This window comes from Panthera tigris, chromosome A1, assembly GCF_018350195.1.
Source record: "Panthera tigris isolate Pti1 chromosome A1, P.tigris_Pti1_mat1.1, whole genome shotgun sequence".
Taxonomy (NCBI): Eukaryota; Metazoa; Chordata; class Mammalia; order Carnivora; family Felidae; genus Panthera; species Panthera tigris.
Window position 1 is genome coordinate 212,268,520 of NC_056660.1, and position 16,018 is coordinate 212,284,537.

At 35.7% G+C, this 16,018-nt stretch overlaps 1 protein-coding gene across 3 annotated transcripts in view; it reads left to right on the plus strand.

Moving 5' to 3' along the window:
• The window catches only part of ZFR (zinc finger RNA binding protein), an 83,621-nt gene that overhangs the window by 4,136 nt on the left and 63,467 nt on the right, over positions 1-16,018 (plus strand). For 2 of the 3 annotated variants that reach the window (XM_042996970.1, XM_042996956.1), the window contains exon 3: positions 14,900-14,923. The exons of the other annotated variant lie outside the window; for it this stretch is intronic. In XM_042996970.1, coding sequence (XP_042852904.1) covers positions 14,900-14,923 — 24 coding nt within the window. The remainder of the gene's footprint in view (positions 1-14,899; positions 14,924-16,018) is intronic. 3 annotated transcript variants of the gene reach the window in all.

Here is a 16,018-nt window from a genome sequence, read left to right on the forward strand (position 1 = left end):
ATAGGATGGCTTCATGGCAGAAAGGGGGGGACTTGGTTGGGTAGGTAACCTACTTTAGTAGAGCTAACCTTTTTTGTTTGAGAAGAAAGACTTTCAGATAAATTTAATTTTGCAATCTTGGAAAAAAGTATTTCAACAGTTATGAAGACTTAGTGTAGCAAAGAATGGGGGGCAAGATAGTTCTCAATAGAAAAAAAAGTTTTCTGATAGTTACATAGGCTCAAAATCAATTTTTTAATTCATTCATTGGCAGTGATAGAGAAGTTCTCATAGTTTTTACTTTTTGAAAGGGGTTGTGGCATATACAGATACATGTATATGTAATAAACATGTAAAATAATATATATTATGTGTATTATATATATAATAAAATAGTAATATAATCCCATTATATTTTACTATTAATAGGACATAAACGTTTCTTTGAGAGTTCTAAATAGCCAATTTCCCTTATTTATTTATAATTTTTTTTTATGTTAATGTTTATTTTTGAGAGAGAGAGAGCAAGCATGAACAGGGGAGGGGCAGAGAGTGGGAGACCTAGAATCTGAAGCAGGCTTCAGGCTCTGAGCTGTCAGCACAGAGCCCTGCAGGGGGCTGGAGCTCACAAACCTGAGCCAAAATCAGAGCTTGACTGACTGAGCCACTTAGGCGCCCCTCCCTTTATTATTTAGACAAGCCTTGGACATACAAGTTCCTTGTCCTCTTTCTATCTAATCAAGCTATTTGTTACCTGGATAACCTAAATCTTTAGCTTTTGCTTAAACTAATTTTCTTTGTCCTATATATAATTCATAATGTATCATTGAATAATTTAAAGTTAGCTATTTGAAAAAATCATTTGGTAACTTTTTTACCCTTTTTATATCTAGTATTTATTGAATTTAAAGGCTTTTGGGTAGAGATTGTATAAAAATATAAAATAGGGGCGCCTGGGTGGCGCAGTCGGTTAAGCGTCCGACTTCAGCCAGGTCACGATCTCGCGGTCCGTGAGTTCGAGCCCCGCGTCGGGCTCTGGGCTGATGGCTCGGAGCCTGGAGCCTGTTTCCGATTCTGTGTCTCCCTCTCTCTCTGCCCCTCCCCCGTTCATGCTCTGTCTCTCTCTGTCCCAAAAATAAATAAAAAACGTTGAAAAAAAAATTAAAAAAATATATATATAAAATAATTACTTTACCCCCATATTCTTAGAATCTTAGCAAATGTCATTTAAGGATAAATGTTTAAGTGGATTTTGACTATCATCTGGACATTAGTTTAAATTCAGCATCTGCTAATTCAAAAGAAGGCATCTCATCAGTGATTCTTAAGATCTGTTTAGTATATCTGTTCCTAAAGGTTAAGTATCTCCTCACATCACTAAGATAACTTGGGTAGGTTGATAGCTGGTGAATTTTTTTTTTCTTTCCTTTTTAGTTTATTTTGAATATAGTGTTAAGAATACTCTCTTGAGGAAAGAATGAGAGTAACATTAGTAGGGTAAAAAAGGAGTAATCCCTAACCGAGAAGGTGAAAAACCAGGTGAACAGGTTTTTGAAACCAATCATGGTGATGGAAATTTACTGGCTCTATAAAAAAAATTCTGCAACTGCTAATTATATCAGCTCTTTCATTGTTGAATCAGAGATCTTAGGATTCATAATGCTTGAATGAGTTTGAAATAATGAAAATTTTCTTTCCAAAAGGATTACTACTGTTACATTGATGATATTTCTTGCCTATGTTATTAGTAGCCTTAAGGGTAGTGTGAGCCAAAATATTCCTGTAGAGAATGTTTAAGGTGTATGCTTGACTGTGCTTTTGTAAACCGCTTTACAGTATACTCTAATGGGAAGAGCATGAATTTGGAGCTTGTGAGACTTCAGATTTGAATCTCAGCTCTATCCCATCAGTCATTTGGCCAAATCACTTCATCTTTCTGAGACTGTTCCCTCACCTGACTTACCTTGAGGTGAAGATTAAATATAAAAACTTCCTACCCTGGTCCTGATTTTCAGTAGGCATTTTACCAATGTTAGTTTTCTATGAAGTATAGATATTTGAATAATACTATAAGGGTTTTAAAGGAATTCATTAGTTGATGTCTTTCATATATTTAATGTATAGAGTTTCATAATCTCAAGGTAAAATGTTTTAAAAGTATGTAATTGAGTATCAATTGATGGGCCTCAATTTGTGTCATTTTGTTTTTTTTATTTTACTTATTTTTAAATGTTTAAGAGCGAGGACACTTGAGGGGAGGGGAGGGACAGAGAGAGAGAGAGCGCGCGCGCGCGCGCGCAAGGGAGAGAATCCCAGGCAAGTTCTGTGCTGTCAGTGGGAGTCTCTCCAAATGTGAGATCACGACCTGAGCCAAAATCAAGAGTCAGATGCTCAACCTACTGAACCACCCAGGTGCTTCCCACTCCCCCACTCCCCTGCCACCGTGTCATTGTAATGGGGAAGGAAGGAGATTTTTTTTTAAGTTTATTTATTTTGAGAGAGAATGAGCAGGGGAGGGGCAGAGAGAGAGAGAGAAAGATCCCAAGCAGGCTCCATGCTAAGACTGACCAGGGACACAATTTCATGACCAACCTTGAGATCATGACCTGAGCAGAAATCAAGAATCAGACACTTAACCAAGCCACCCAGGCACCCCGGAAATTTTTTATTTGCAAGCAACATGATTATTTTATTTGCAGCCAACAGACAAAAATAAGAGAAATAGTAAGTACTTAGCAAATTTTCTGAATCTATAATCAGGCAGGAATTGGTAACTTTCTGTTTCAGCAATATTGTGTTAGATTATTAAATTTCAAAATAAATCTTTTTTTATATAGCCACAAAACCTATTAAGTAGAAATAGAACTAATGAGATCTACAAAACACTTAAGGAAAAAAATACATTAGGATATAAAGGCCATAAAAGAATACATAAATAAATGAGGATGGACTGGGTCCGTGGAGTGAAAAAATACCATCAAGTTATCAACTTTCTTCTATGTAATCTATATAATGCAATTCCAATAAAAATCAACAGTCTTGGGGGACGGGGGTTAACTTAAAGAGATTCTAATGTTGGTAATGAAGATAGTGTTTGTCCAAAAGTAGTCATAACAGTCTTGTAAGATATGACAAGGAAGGTCTTGTATTATCACATACCCAAACTTTATTAAACAGGAGAATGTCATATTAATCAGTTACAGGGATAGACAAATAGATAACTGGAATAAAATAGAGATCCCAGAGATAGAATTATGCTTATGAGCAGTTGGATTATAATGTATAGCTGTTTAAATAGACATATTCGTTAAGTCAGCCAAATTAGTTTTCAGAAGTACACCATCATGTTAATTAGAAGACAGGCCTTGGGCTTATAAGTGTGGTAATTGACAAAGTATGTTAGAATTACTTAGCTAAATGATTGAAGGTGTGCAGTGCACCCACTATGCTTGGCCATAAATTGTCCTTGGCACTCCTTCCTCAGAATTAGGGTCACTCTTCAGAGTATAGTATTTCTTAGTGCTGTGTGAAAGCTATGTGCAGTGCAGCTCTTTAATTCAGGCTTGTAGAGGACATACTAATAAAATAAAGATTACATTGGGCTTTAAAAAATATTTCCTATATAATATGTATATTAAAATACATTTTTAGGGAGTAACATGTAATATTTAATGAATATCTACAATATATATGTGCAGTCTCTGTACTCAAGGAGTTTATGCTTTTGTGGGATGTCCTGTGGGAGGACAAATATACCTGCAAATAACCATGCCATGATAATGATCATACTTGAGTTTAAATGAAATACTAAAATGGGGAATTGGAGGATTCTCACTATGGAGTTTGAGATGCACTTCCATGGTCTTTCATTCTGAAAATTGAGGGAAGATCATTTTAGACAAAGGAAATGTGTTGAGCCAGGAAGGCAATGTATGATGCTTGATATGATTGAGAGTGGAATGACTTTGAAGTCAGACTACCTGAGGTGAATCCTGGTTCCCTGTACTACTTGCCGTGTGACCATGGGCAGTCTCTTGATATTTAAGCTTCATCTTTAAACTGGAGAAAATATTGTTCCTTTCTTCAGAGGATTGAGAGTTTTAGAAAGTTCTGTGTTGAAGTACAACATATAGAAAAACTGCACAGTATAGCATGATGAACTGTCATATACTAAACTTTACCTGTATAAACAGCATCCAGATTAAAAACAAAAACAACATTATCAGCATCCTGGGAGGCTTCTACATTCTCCATTGTGTTGTTTTGATAATTCAATGACATAGTATTTGCAAAATGCTGGGAACAGTCCCTGGCATATATTACATCCCCATCAGTGTTAGCTATTATATTCAGTAGACATTTGGAATGGAGCTTAAGAAAGGGATAAGGGTTGGTAGTGTAAATCTGGATATCATTCATATGGTAGTGATGCCCTGTTTAGTTGTTGAGCATGGGTGAAACCAGAGAAAGTACAATGGCTGGCGTACGTCATTTAGTAAAAAATTTTGAACGAATGAGAGAAAAATAGAAAAAATAAAGCCATGGTTACAAACTTGGGAAACATCTGTTTAAGGTAAGGCCAGAGAAAGAAATAAGTAGGGCATGCACAGAGTTCCTGGAAGGGGGAAGGCCTTCTCCCAGCTTCTCAGCCTCACTGCAGGGTGGATGGGGTAACTTCACTCCCTGTGTCCTGAGTCCTTGCTAGAAACCTGCATTTCTGTCCACGCACCTTGGACCTTGGTCCTGGGGGCTCAAAAACAAAAACAAACTGAAAAAGTTTTATGGTCTAATTTAGTATTCAAATAAGTTCTTGAGGGCCCTAGAGATCAAAGGGGCTTAAAGTATTGGGAAGATCAATTAAGTGAAAATAAAAATTTTAATATATTTTTTATTTCTGGGAAAATATATGCTGTATAAAATGCATTAACATTGATATGGTAATCAGTTTTACATGGGAAAGAATGTTCTTAAAAAGATTTGAAGAAATCTAATACTTTTTTGATAGGAAACAACACAAAAACCTTTTAAACAATAATCATCGAGATGAGGGCGAAGTGCTGTTATTTATGAAGATGGCTTTATAGCTTCTCTCACTCTCCCAGTCCTACACATCCCAAACCATTTTTTTTTTATTGTAAACAGAATACTCATCATAAAATGTAAATTCAGTCACACCACTCTTCTGCTTAAAATCTTCACTGGCTGTCTATTACTTTGAGAATATCTGGTTATCCTAGCTTTATTGAGGACTTCAGTATCTTATTGTACACATTTATAATTCCTTATCTACATTTATGAAATCAAAAAACTACTGAAAATACTCCTGGTAAGTTTGTGAAACACTTGACAATAAAAAATTGATCTGAAATATCAGGAGCCTATTTTTAGTTTGTGTGTTTTTGTTTTTAATGTTTGAGAGAGAGCGAGTAGGGAAGGGGCAGAGAAAGGGAGACAGAGAATCCCAAGCAGGCTTCACACTGTCAGCGCAGAGCCCCACATGGGGCTTGAACCCACGAACTGTGAGGAGATGACCTGAGCTGAAATCAGAGGAGTCAGTCACTTAACTGACTGAGCCATCAAGGCACCCTAGTTTTGTTTTGTTTTTCATTTTACTTACTGTGAATATTCATATCTTTAACTGAAGAAATGTTAATGTGTTTGTGAAATAAGGAAGAATATTTTTTCTTGAGTTTGGAAAGTTACAAGGCACTTTGGTTTAATTACCTTATAGTATCCATCAGCTTTTATTGTACCTAATAGTTGGTGAATTTCTTTTTTGAGCAGTTCTATTTATAAACAGTTAAAAGGATTGACATTTCATGACTTGTTCCTTTTTAGAGGTCTTCAAAGAAAATCTGCTTAATTTTTAAAAGTGGAGTAAAATTCATTTTATCTTGCAATTACTGTATGGATCCATTGGGTCCTTTTTATAAGTCTTAAGATTTACCATATGGGATTTTAGTGATTTTACTTTTCTATGTCTTGAAACATTTTGCTGTTTCATCATCCTAGGAATTATTTCCTCTTGTCACTTATTCCCAACTACACTAAGAAAGATTAATACGATAGAAAAATGGAGAAATGTTGGAATCACCTAGAAGGGTAGTACAATAGTGAAATAACTGGAGGACATTGATTGCATTGTCCTCATCTTTGCATCTTTGAAGAAATATGAAAGAAAGAGACACTACCATTAGAGTTGGCTTTTAGTTTTGTCCTTCAGCACAGTTGAGGATTCCAAGCTGTTCATACTTTGTGCATATTGGCAAAGAAAAGAAAATTAACAGGAAAATATTTGACAATTATTAGATAAATAGCATGAATGCCAAAAAACAGGATCACTGTAGACTAATGATAGTGACATTGATTGTAAAAGCAAAATCTCAGATTAAGAATCTTTAGATACAATATCCTAGATGACATTTTTTTTTAAGTCAGGAATCAGTGAGTGAAAAATCAAGTTTTTCTAAGGATTAAAAGGTAAGTATGGTAAGGGCACCTGCATGGCTCAGTCGGTTAAGTATATGACTCTTGATTTCCTCTCAGGTCATGATCTCATGGTTGGTGAGTTTGAGCCCCTCATTGGCCTCTGCACCGAGAGTGAAGAGCCTGCTTGGGTCTCTCTCTCTCTCTCTCTCTCTCTCTCTCTCTCTGCCCCTCCCCTGCTCTCTCTCCTCTCCTGTCTCTCTCTCAAAAAAAAAAGTAAATATGGTATTCTCATCTAATCAGTCAGTAGGAAGGACTTCTTACATAATATTCTGTGACAAGATCTTCAACATCTCAATTTGCTAGAAGTGTATGTGGCAGAATTCTTTCATCTTTTTGTAATGTTTATGCATCACAATTTACTGGATAGGATTCATCAGTGGACAGATACTGAAGGTACATATGTATTCAAAGATAATCGGAAGGAAGTTGATGATGTAGAAAGGAAAAGATTGATTAGATTGATCATTCCAGACTTAAAATTGAAAATGTTTGTATGGAGCAAAGAAGATGACTGTCTCTCAAAAAAAAAAAAAAAAAAAGGAGCCATCAAATGTTCTAAAAAACTTTTTAAGCATTGTATTTTGACAGTTCAGGTGCAGGAAGAAGAGCCAGAAGTAATAAATTAGAACTCATTGGAGATACATTTGAAATCTGGATTCCACATTTACGAGATAGAAATGTTGTGGTTTGTGCATAAAAGTTGATGAGCAGTTAGGCTCAGGGAACGTGGTTTGTTTTAAAACCAAGAACATACGGAATAAAAATTTGGGTTTCTAATAGGTTTTTATTATCCCTTAATCTTCTGTAAATAATTTGTTAAATGACTTCAAAAATATAAAAAGTGCCAGGGGCACCTGGGTGGCTCAGTCAGTTAAGTGTCCAGTTCTTGGTTTCAGCTCAGGTTATGATCTCACAGTTTGTGAGTTCGAGCCCCATGTTGGGCTCGGTGCTGACAGCTTAGAGCCTGGAGCCTGCTTCACATTCTGTGTCTCCCTCTCTCTCTGTCCCTCTCCTGCTTGCACTCTCTCTCTCTCTCTCTCTCTCTCTCTCTCTCTCAAAAATAAATTAAAACGTTAGAAAAAAAAGAAAAAGAAAAATCTCTTAGTGCTTTGGTAGATACATAAAATGCCATAATTTGACCTGGAAAATTTAGAGAAGTCCAACAATGTTGAGCATTAAATTTGGACTCATGAAAAGATCAAATTGTATTTTGAATGCCATGAAAAAGAAAAAAACATTTTGTCTATCAATCAATTTGACATTTTATCCAAAATTAAAAATAATGCACACACACAGAGTATGTTTTCCAGAGGAGAAAAAAAAAACACCTTTAATAATGTGAGTGACAGAAGCAGTCTGCATTTTCTTGATTGAGACTTTTTCTCATTCCTTTTACAACATCAGGTATTAAACATTGTTTCTGTTTTACAGTGGTTGCTCTAGAAATTTAATATGGATATTTCACACTGTCCAAAGTTAATCATTATCTTTACTCTCCTAAACAATATAAGGACTTAAAATGCTTTATTTTTTTTTCTTTTTTGCCTTTTTTTTAAAAAACTTTCTATAATTTATTTTTTATAACTTACATCCAAGTTAGCACATGGTGCAACAATGATTTCAGGAGTAGATTCCTTAAGCCCCTTACCCATTTAGTCCATCCCCCTTCCCACAACCCCTCCAGCAACCTTCTGTTCTCCATATTTAAGAGTCTCTTCTGTTTTTTGCCCCTCCCTGTTTTTGTTATTTTTGCTTCCCTATAAAATGCTTTAATCTTAATCCTCTCCTGATTTTGTGCCATTATTATACAATATTTTAGATTTTTTTAACCCCACAACTAGTCATTGTTGAACAAAATTATATAGTCAGTGATTTTTTTTTTAAGTTATTTATTTATTTTGAGAGAGAGCGCGCACAAGTCTGGGAGGGGCAGAGGGGGGTGGAGGGCTTGAACCTACGATCCATGAGATCATGACCTTGAGCCAAAATCAAGAGTCAGAGGCTCAACCAACTGAGCCACCCAGGTGCCCCATATTAGTGATTATTTAAACTTGCTTTCATATTTACCATTTAAAAAAATTTTTTTTAATGTTTATTTTTGAGAGAGAGAGAGAGAGGGAGTGCGAGTAGGGGGAGGGGCAGAGAGAAAGGGAGACACAGAATCCCAAGCAGGCTCCAGGCTCTGAACTTTCAGCACAGAGCCCGATGAGGGTCTCGAACTCACAGAGAGATCATGACTTGAGCTGAAGTCGCAGCTTAACTAACTGAACAACCCAGGCACCTCTATCACTTTTTTTTTTTAAGTTTATATATTTTGAGAGAGAGAGAGAGAGAAGGAGAACACGAGCAGGGAGGGGTAGAGAGAGAGAATCCCAACCAGGCTCAGCACTGTCAGTATGGAGCCCAATGTGGGGTTTGAACTGAAGAATCATGAGATCATGACCTGAGCTGAAACCACAAGTTGGTTGCTTAACTGACCGAGCCACCCAGGCACCCTATATTTACCACTTTTTAAACATAAGTTTATTCATTCTGAGATCATTTTCATTTTTCCTAAAGGAAATCTTTAAAAATGTCCTTAAATATGGGTCTACTGGTAACATTTTGTGTGTGTGTGTGTTGTGTGTGTTTTTAATCTCATGTTTCTCATTATTGAGAAGTCACCACTTAGGCTCTGTAGGCAAATTGTTTTCCCTCAGTGCTTCTCTTTGTTGGGGCTTTTGAATCTCAGGATTGTTATTTTTTTATTAATTTTAGGAAATCTCAGACATTCATTTTAGGTGTGTTTCCTTTTTCTCCATTTGCAACTCTACTTAGATGTAACTTACCACTTTTTGTCCTTTCCTCCTGATTTTTTAACCTCTAATATTTTTCACCTCATTGTCTCTGTCCATTCTAAGTAATTTTGGAGACAATTTTAAGTTTAATTTTTTTTTTGTCAGCCATGTCTAATCAGTTATGTAATGCCTTTCTAAATTCCTGATTATAATTTTTATATATAGTGTATTTTGTTTCTGGAAGTTTTGTTCTTTTAAAAATTCATCTGGTTGTGTTTGATCAATTTCTTGGTCCTTGGTCTTAGTTTTGATAGTCTCTTTTACTTTTTTTAGTGTACTTATTTTATATTTTGTATCCAATAATTCTAATACTTCTAGTCTTTTCAAATTTTTTTTTTTTTATTCTGCAAACTCTTTGCTCATAGTAACTTGTTTCTTTGTGGGTTTTGTTGTGTTTTTATTGAGAGCTCCTGTTTCTTGGAACATTGTAGCATTTAGAGAGGAAAATGTGTTTTGTGGCATCTGGAAGCACTATCAGCCCAGAGATACATTCAACGAACTTCTTAGCTTGGAGTGTTCCTAGTTAGAGAATGTGCATTCCAGAGCCCAAACTAGGGGAAGGCTGGCTTGTGATTGTCAGGGGAGACTTCTTTCCCCTTTCCCCAGAGCCAAGGCTGAGATAGTAAAGTTTCTTTTACAATTTTCCCTTAAAAGGGGAAATGGGGGTCCCTGGGTGGCTTTGTTGGTTGGGTGTCCAACTCTTGATTTCTGCTGAGGTTGTGATCTCATGGTTTGTAGGAACCAGCCCCAAGAGCCCTGACGTGTGGCCTCTGTGGTGACAGGGCAGGGCCTGCTTGTTGGGATTCTCTCTCTCCTTCTCTCTGTCCCTCCACCCACGTATGCCTCAAAATAAACATTTTTTAAAAATCTTTAAAAGAAGTGGGGGTAATGGATTTTTTCCTAATTCACCTTCTGTGCTGGTTCTCGTGGGAGTCCCAGAGTTCTAGGCCATTGCTTCCCAATGCCTTTCATGTCTGCTAACACAGAAAATGATGTTTGTTGAGCAGCACAGTAGGCAAAGTGGGAGATTTGGAGCCCTGGATAGGGTTATTGCAGCTGTAGGCAGCAGATATAGGGCTCTGACCATGTGCACTGCTCATTTTCCTGGAGAACTGTTTCCCTGTTACAGAATAGAAGGAAATGTTTTTGTTTAAAGGTATAATTTAAAGAGTGGGGAAATGAATGATGGATACCATTATAGACTCTAAGTTAATGCTCTATGATAAAATGGTGGTTCTTGAAGCGTACAGTTTTGGGACCCCTCAAGCAGTTACAAGTATTGAAGACCCCAAAGAGCTTTTGTTTATTTGGGTTATATTTACTGTCTTAGAATTTAAAAAAAAAAAATATTTATTGGGACACCTGGGTGGCTCAGTCGGTTAAGCATCCGACTCTTGGTTTTGGCTCAGGTCATGATCCCACAGTTTGAGAGTTCTAGCCCTGCATCGGGCTTTGTGCTGACAGAGTGGAGCCTACTTGGGGTTCTGTTGTCCCTCTCTCTCTGCCCCTCCCTTGCTTGCTCTGTCTCTCAAAATAAGTAAAAACTTAAAATTATTAAGTCATTTTAAAATAAGAAAATGACCACATGTTAACCCCAAATTTCTTTATGAAAAATAACTAGATTACTATCCCCCCAAAATAGTGAGACAAGAGGCCTTACCTCATACTTTTACAGAGATTTTTATTAAATTGTTTAGATTAAATTATATGAAAGCAATAAATTATTTGGATTAAATTATATGAAAGCAATCTGTAACTGAAAAAGGGATAACCTCCTGGATCCTAGTAGTCCTTGGATCACATTTTGAAAATCACTTGTATAGAGATTAAAAAGTATAGAGAGTAGCATGGCAGGCTCAATCTGAAGAGCATACGACTTTTGATTTCAGGGTTGTGACTTTGAGTCCCATGTGGGGTGTAGAGATTACTTAAATAAATAAACTTAAAAAAAAAAAAAAAGAGGTATAGAAATGTTTTCCCTGTTACCAGATGCCACTTATATGGAAAAGTCATTGGTACACATAGTTGTTTTAATGTCAGTAGTGACTATAACTTTAGTATAATAGCCAACTCATACTAATGGAACTTGCAAATGCTAAAAATGGGCTCAGGGTTGGGTATAGGTTAGGCCAGAAATGTAGAAATTAGGAGTATCTTAAATTTGTGGTGGGTGGTTCATCGGTTATTCAAGTTGCCAGTTTGAGAATTCTATTCCAATACTTTCATGCTCCCCCCTATTGTAATAATACTGTAATCAAAAATAAAATAGTATAGAAGGGCTTTTAATGAAAAAATTCCCTTATTTTCCTTCTCCCTTCTTCCCAGTTCCACTTTGTAGAGACCCTTACTTTTAGTGCATTCTGGTTTTATTTCTAACCTGCATATCATGAAATCATACGCTTCTCTGTATCTTAATTTATCAACTTTTTATGCATTATATTTTGACTTCCTACAGTCAGGAGTTAGTACATACTCTCTCATGCTTCTCATTTCTCCTTCCAAATTCATTGATATGCCTATTTCTCTTACTTCAACACTCCATTTCCATCAAAGGTAGTCAGTTTCTCAGTACTCTCTATTTTAAGAAAAGAATCTTGGAACTCTGGTGCTTTACTTTCCCTCTTTCCCCACCCCATCCCCCAACTTAGCTGTGGTTGTACTTGTGATTAACATTTATGTTATATTCTGTAATCGTAGTTTGTCTTCTGTAATTTAGGTTGATTCTGAAACTTTAATGCAAAAACTTTTATTCTTTTATGATTGTAAATAGTAGTACTTACTGTGGAGCCAAGTGGTGGTGGTGTACGATTATCATTTCTAATATGTTTGTTCCATTTTTACAACCCTGTGCCACTTAATAGAACAATCTTCCTAGGTTCAAGTTCAAATGGATGTTTGTTTTTTACATCCTACCGATTGCTTAACTGTGGTGTCTTTTACCAGGATCATGCCTTTCTTGAGCAATTTCATATTTGCTGAAACCTTTCATTACCACCCCCCCCACCCCCCCCACCCCATCTTTTTGGTGCCTTGATTGTATCTTAAGATTTTTCCAGGCTCCTGGTATACTGTCCTTTGTCCAATCCTGTTTTCCTGGACATTTCTCTCCTGGAGGCCTCTATACTGTTTTTACTTACAGTCTAAGCTCATTGCCTGTGTCGGTCTGCTGCACAGCTGCTGACCTGGCCTCTCCTCTCTCCTGGATTTGGATCCACTGTTTATAGGATCTCATTTTTTTTTTTTCTTGGTTTATTTTTTATTGAAGTACATCCTCATGTTAGTTACTTCAGAGGGGGGTGGGTGGTGTATAGGTAGTAAACTCTTTCAGTTCTCGAATGTCAAAAAAAATAATTCTGTCTTGATGGTTTAGCTGGGTACAGAACTCTGTATTAATAATCATCTTTCCTTGAATTTTTAAGACAGTCTGCTGTCTTCTAGACACTAGTGTTATCAGTAAAAGTCTGATTTTCATTTATTTGTATACAGCTGACTTATTTTTTTTCTTTCTGGAGACTTGAAAGATTTTTTTTTTTTTTTTTAAACCTTGAAGTGTTGTAAAATGTTATATGTCTCTAGATGTAGTTCTTTCATTCAATTTTGCACTCTGTAGTCCCTTTAAATTTGAAAATATATGCTTCCCTTCCAGAATGGGAAATACTATTTCTTAATTTCTTTCATTTGCTTTTTTCTTTTCTTTTCAGAATTCTTTCCAATTGGATATTGGACTTCCTAGATTATCTTCTCTTTTCTAGTTTTCATATTCTGATCTTGTCTGTATCCCTCAACTTTATCTTCTACCAGAGTGTAAAGTTTTTATTTTATGGATAAATCAGAGTTTTTTAAATTCTTGTTTGTTGCCTTGAGATATTCATTTTCTTTGGATCAATCCTGTTTCTTTTGCAGTTTATAGTAGGCTTTCTTCCAACTGTCTGGTGATTTTGGTCAGCTGTCTGTTGTGGTAAGGTCTCTGGTTGGTTTCACTTTCTGGTAACGAAGGGGAGAAAGCTGGCCATTAACCTCCAGTTTAAGTCCAAGAATATAAAAAGTGCCATTACTCTTTAATATTAATAATTCCCTAAATATTTTATTTTTCAACCCCCAAGAGAAATACCTTTCCATTTTATGTCTGATTCTTCAAGTATTTCATAACCTTGCTTACACATATTTTTATATGTTTGTTTTGTGGTTAATTATTTAGTTTGTTCTGGTTTAAAACTAACTGAAGTTTATTAGACTTAATTTATTCACAAAGGATATTATCTAAATGGAAGCTTCTTCTGAATGAAAATGAAAGTCTTCTCATTTCACAAATAAATTTTTATTACAAGACTTGGGTTCTTAATTACTTGTCCAGTTTTATTTTAAAAAATTAATGACCATTAAGCCTTAAATTTTATGTAGGGATATAATTTAAGACCTTTTATTCTAACACTCCAAGGTAGGCACAATCCTTGGTTTAAAATATTTCGACCTAAGACTAATTTTGTTCAAACTAATTTGAACTTGAATTTTTAAAAATTTACTTACTTAGACTTAGCCAGTAGATATTTAATTGAATTGGTATGGTCCAGGCTGGTCATATACATCACATTAAAGGCAGTTTTTCTAAGGATATTTCAAGTTGAAAAAGAATTTCCCAGATGGGTTTAAGATAACCAGAGAATCTTTATTTTGAACAGCAGACAGCTGCCCTAGCCCTTAAACCCCTGGGAATTGGGACTAGATCATCGTTCATCATGATGCTTTTGGTAGAGGATATAGTTTCAGCCCAGATGATGGGTAGGTATCTGGCTAAGAGCATTTGGGTTAGGCAGCCCTAGGCATGTACTTTATGATAATTGCTAAAGGTATTGACATACTTTTTATATGGTTACTGGGAAGGGTGATTATAAGATTTATTGTTCAAGCCAAGACACATGGGTGTGAGAGAGTACTGTTAATAATTATGAGGGGACAGTGGGCTTAAACCAGAGCATATTGTCCTCCCTTTCTTAGTCACAGGGTCTTTTAAGGATCAGAGGCAGTATAAGTCAAATTGACTTAATGTTCCTATTCTATTCCCACTCTCTTTTTTGTCCTGTAGGACAAGTTTTGGGGATCAAGAAGTGTGAACAAATATTTTGATAAATAGCGTGGGGTGAATGGAAACTGTATAGGAGTCCAAGACTATCTAAATTTTTATATAAACAAACCCCTTTTATGCAGTGTAGTCTGAATGTGTGAAATTTTATCAGTAAATGTTAAATATAAGTTTCACAGAACTGGTGTATTTATATTTTAAATATAATTCTTTTTCTCAGTTCTAGGAATTTTGAAGAAGTATAATATGTTATTGGCATTTTTTTCTTAAGGCTGTGGAATTATCCATAGAAAATGTCAATCCCAAACCAATTTTCCACTATTTAAATTTCCCTTTTCCTGTCTTTCAGTTGTCATATATGTAGAAATTATTAGCTATTTTTAATATCAAAATGTGGAAAACCTCTTCCAAATATAAATTATAAGAGTTTCTTTGGACTTTGTTCTAAGTTTTTGTTTTTTTTTCTTTTTCATATTGGGCTGAAATCTGCCACCCTTCCATCCATTGGTTCTAGTTCTGTTCTCTGGAGCAGCATGGAGTAAGTCTCTTCTATTAGAAGGCAGCTCTCATATCTTCCCCAGTCATCTCTTCTAGACTGAATGTTCCCAGGTCCTCTACTTTTTATGTGAAATAATACCCATACTTATAAGTTTCATATTGATTCCCTTTGAATACATTATAATTATCAGTGTTTTCCCTAATGGTTAAAATGTGATGGCCCCAAATTTTAATTGTATGCCATATTTGTATGGTATTGTGCACACCAGTGAAGAATATCCTGTACTATAACCCGTGAATCAGACACTCTGTTAGTGCAGCTTCAGCTTACGTCGGGTATTTTTTTTTCTTAGCTATTCTTAACTTGTTGGCTCATATTAAAACTTACGGTCATCTAAAACCTGTCAGCTAAAATAACTTGGGGCTTTCCTTTTTTTAGAAGGCATTTCTGCCTTGATAATAAAACTTAAGTGTAATTCTAAGTGTATTAGAATAACAAATACACTTTCATGTGCTAACATCTGTAAGCCTTGGTTTTATATGACATAGACTCTCAATTTAAAAATTAAACATTTTTCTGAGAACTTTAGCTGGAAATTTATTGGATCTACAGTTTTGAAAAATGTTTTTGCCTCTTTATGTTTTAAATGGTTATGATTGAAAAGCATCTGACTTAGGTCTTCTTTTGCAACATGTGCTACATTTTTAAGAGAAAAATAAATGTATGTAACGAAATGCTGCCTGTAACTTGGGTAATTTATCTAAAATCATAGATAGTCCATTGTAGGTTTTGTGCCCTAGAGCAAGATTTCTCAACCTCAGCACTATTGACATTCTTTGGATAATTCTTTGTTGTGGGTAGTTGTCCTGTTTATTGTAGGATAAGTAACAGCATCAATGGTCTCTACCCACTAGATGCCAGTAGCACACATCAATCACCACCACCTCCTCTGCAATTTGACCATCAGAAATTATCTCCAGACATAGCCAAATGTTCCTGGAGGGCACAATCTCCTCCAGTTGATAAGTACTGCCCTAGGGTATCAGAAGTATTTCTTATGTCAAATAAGTAATAGTTTCTCCTTTAAATGTTTTCTGTAATTGGAGTTAGAACTCAATATTTTTAACATGATTT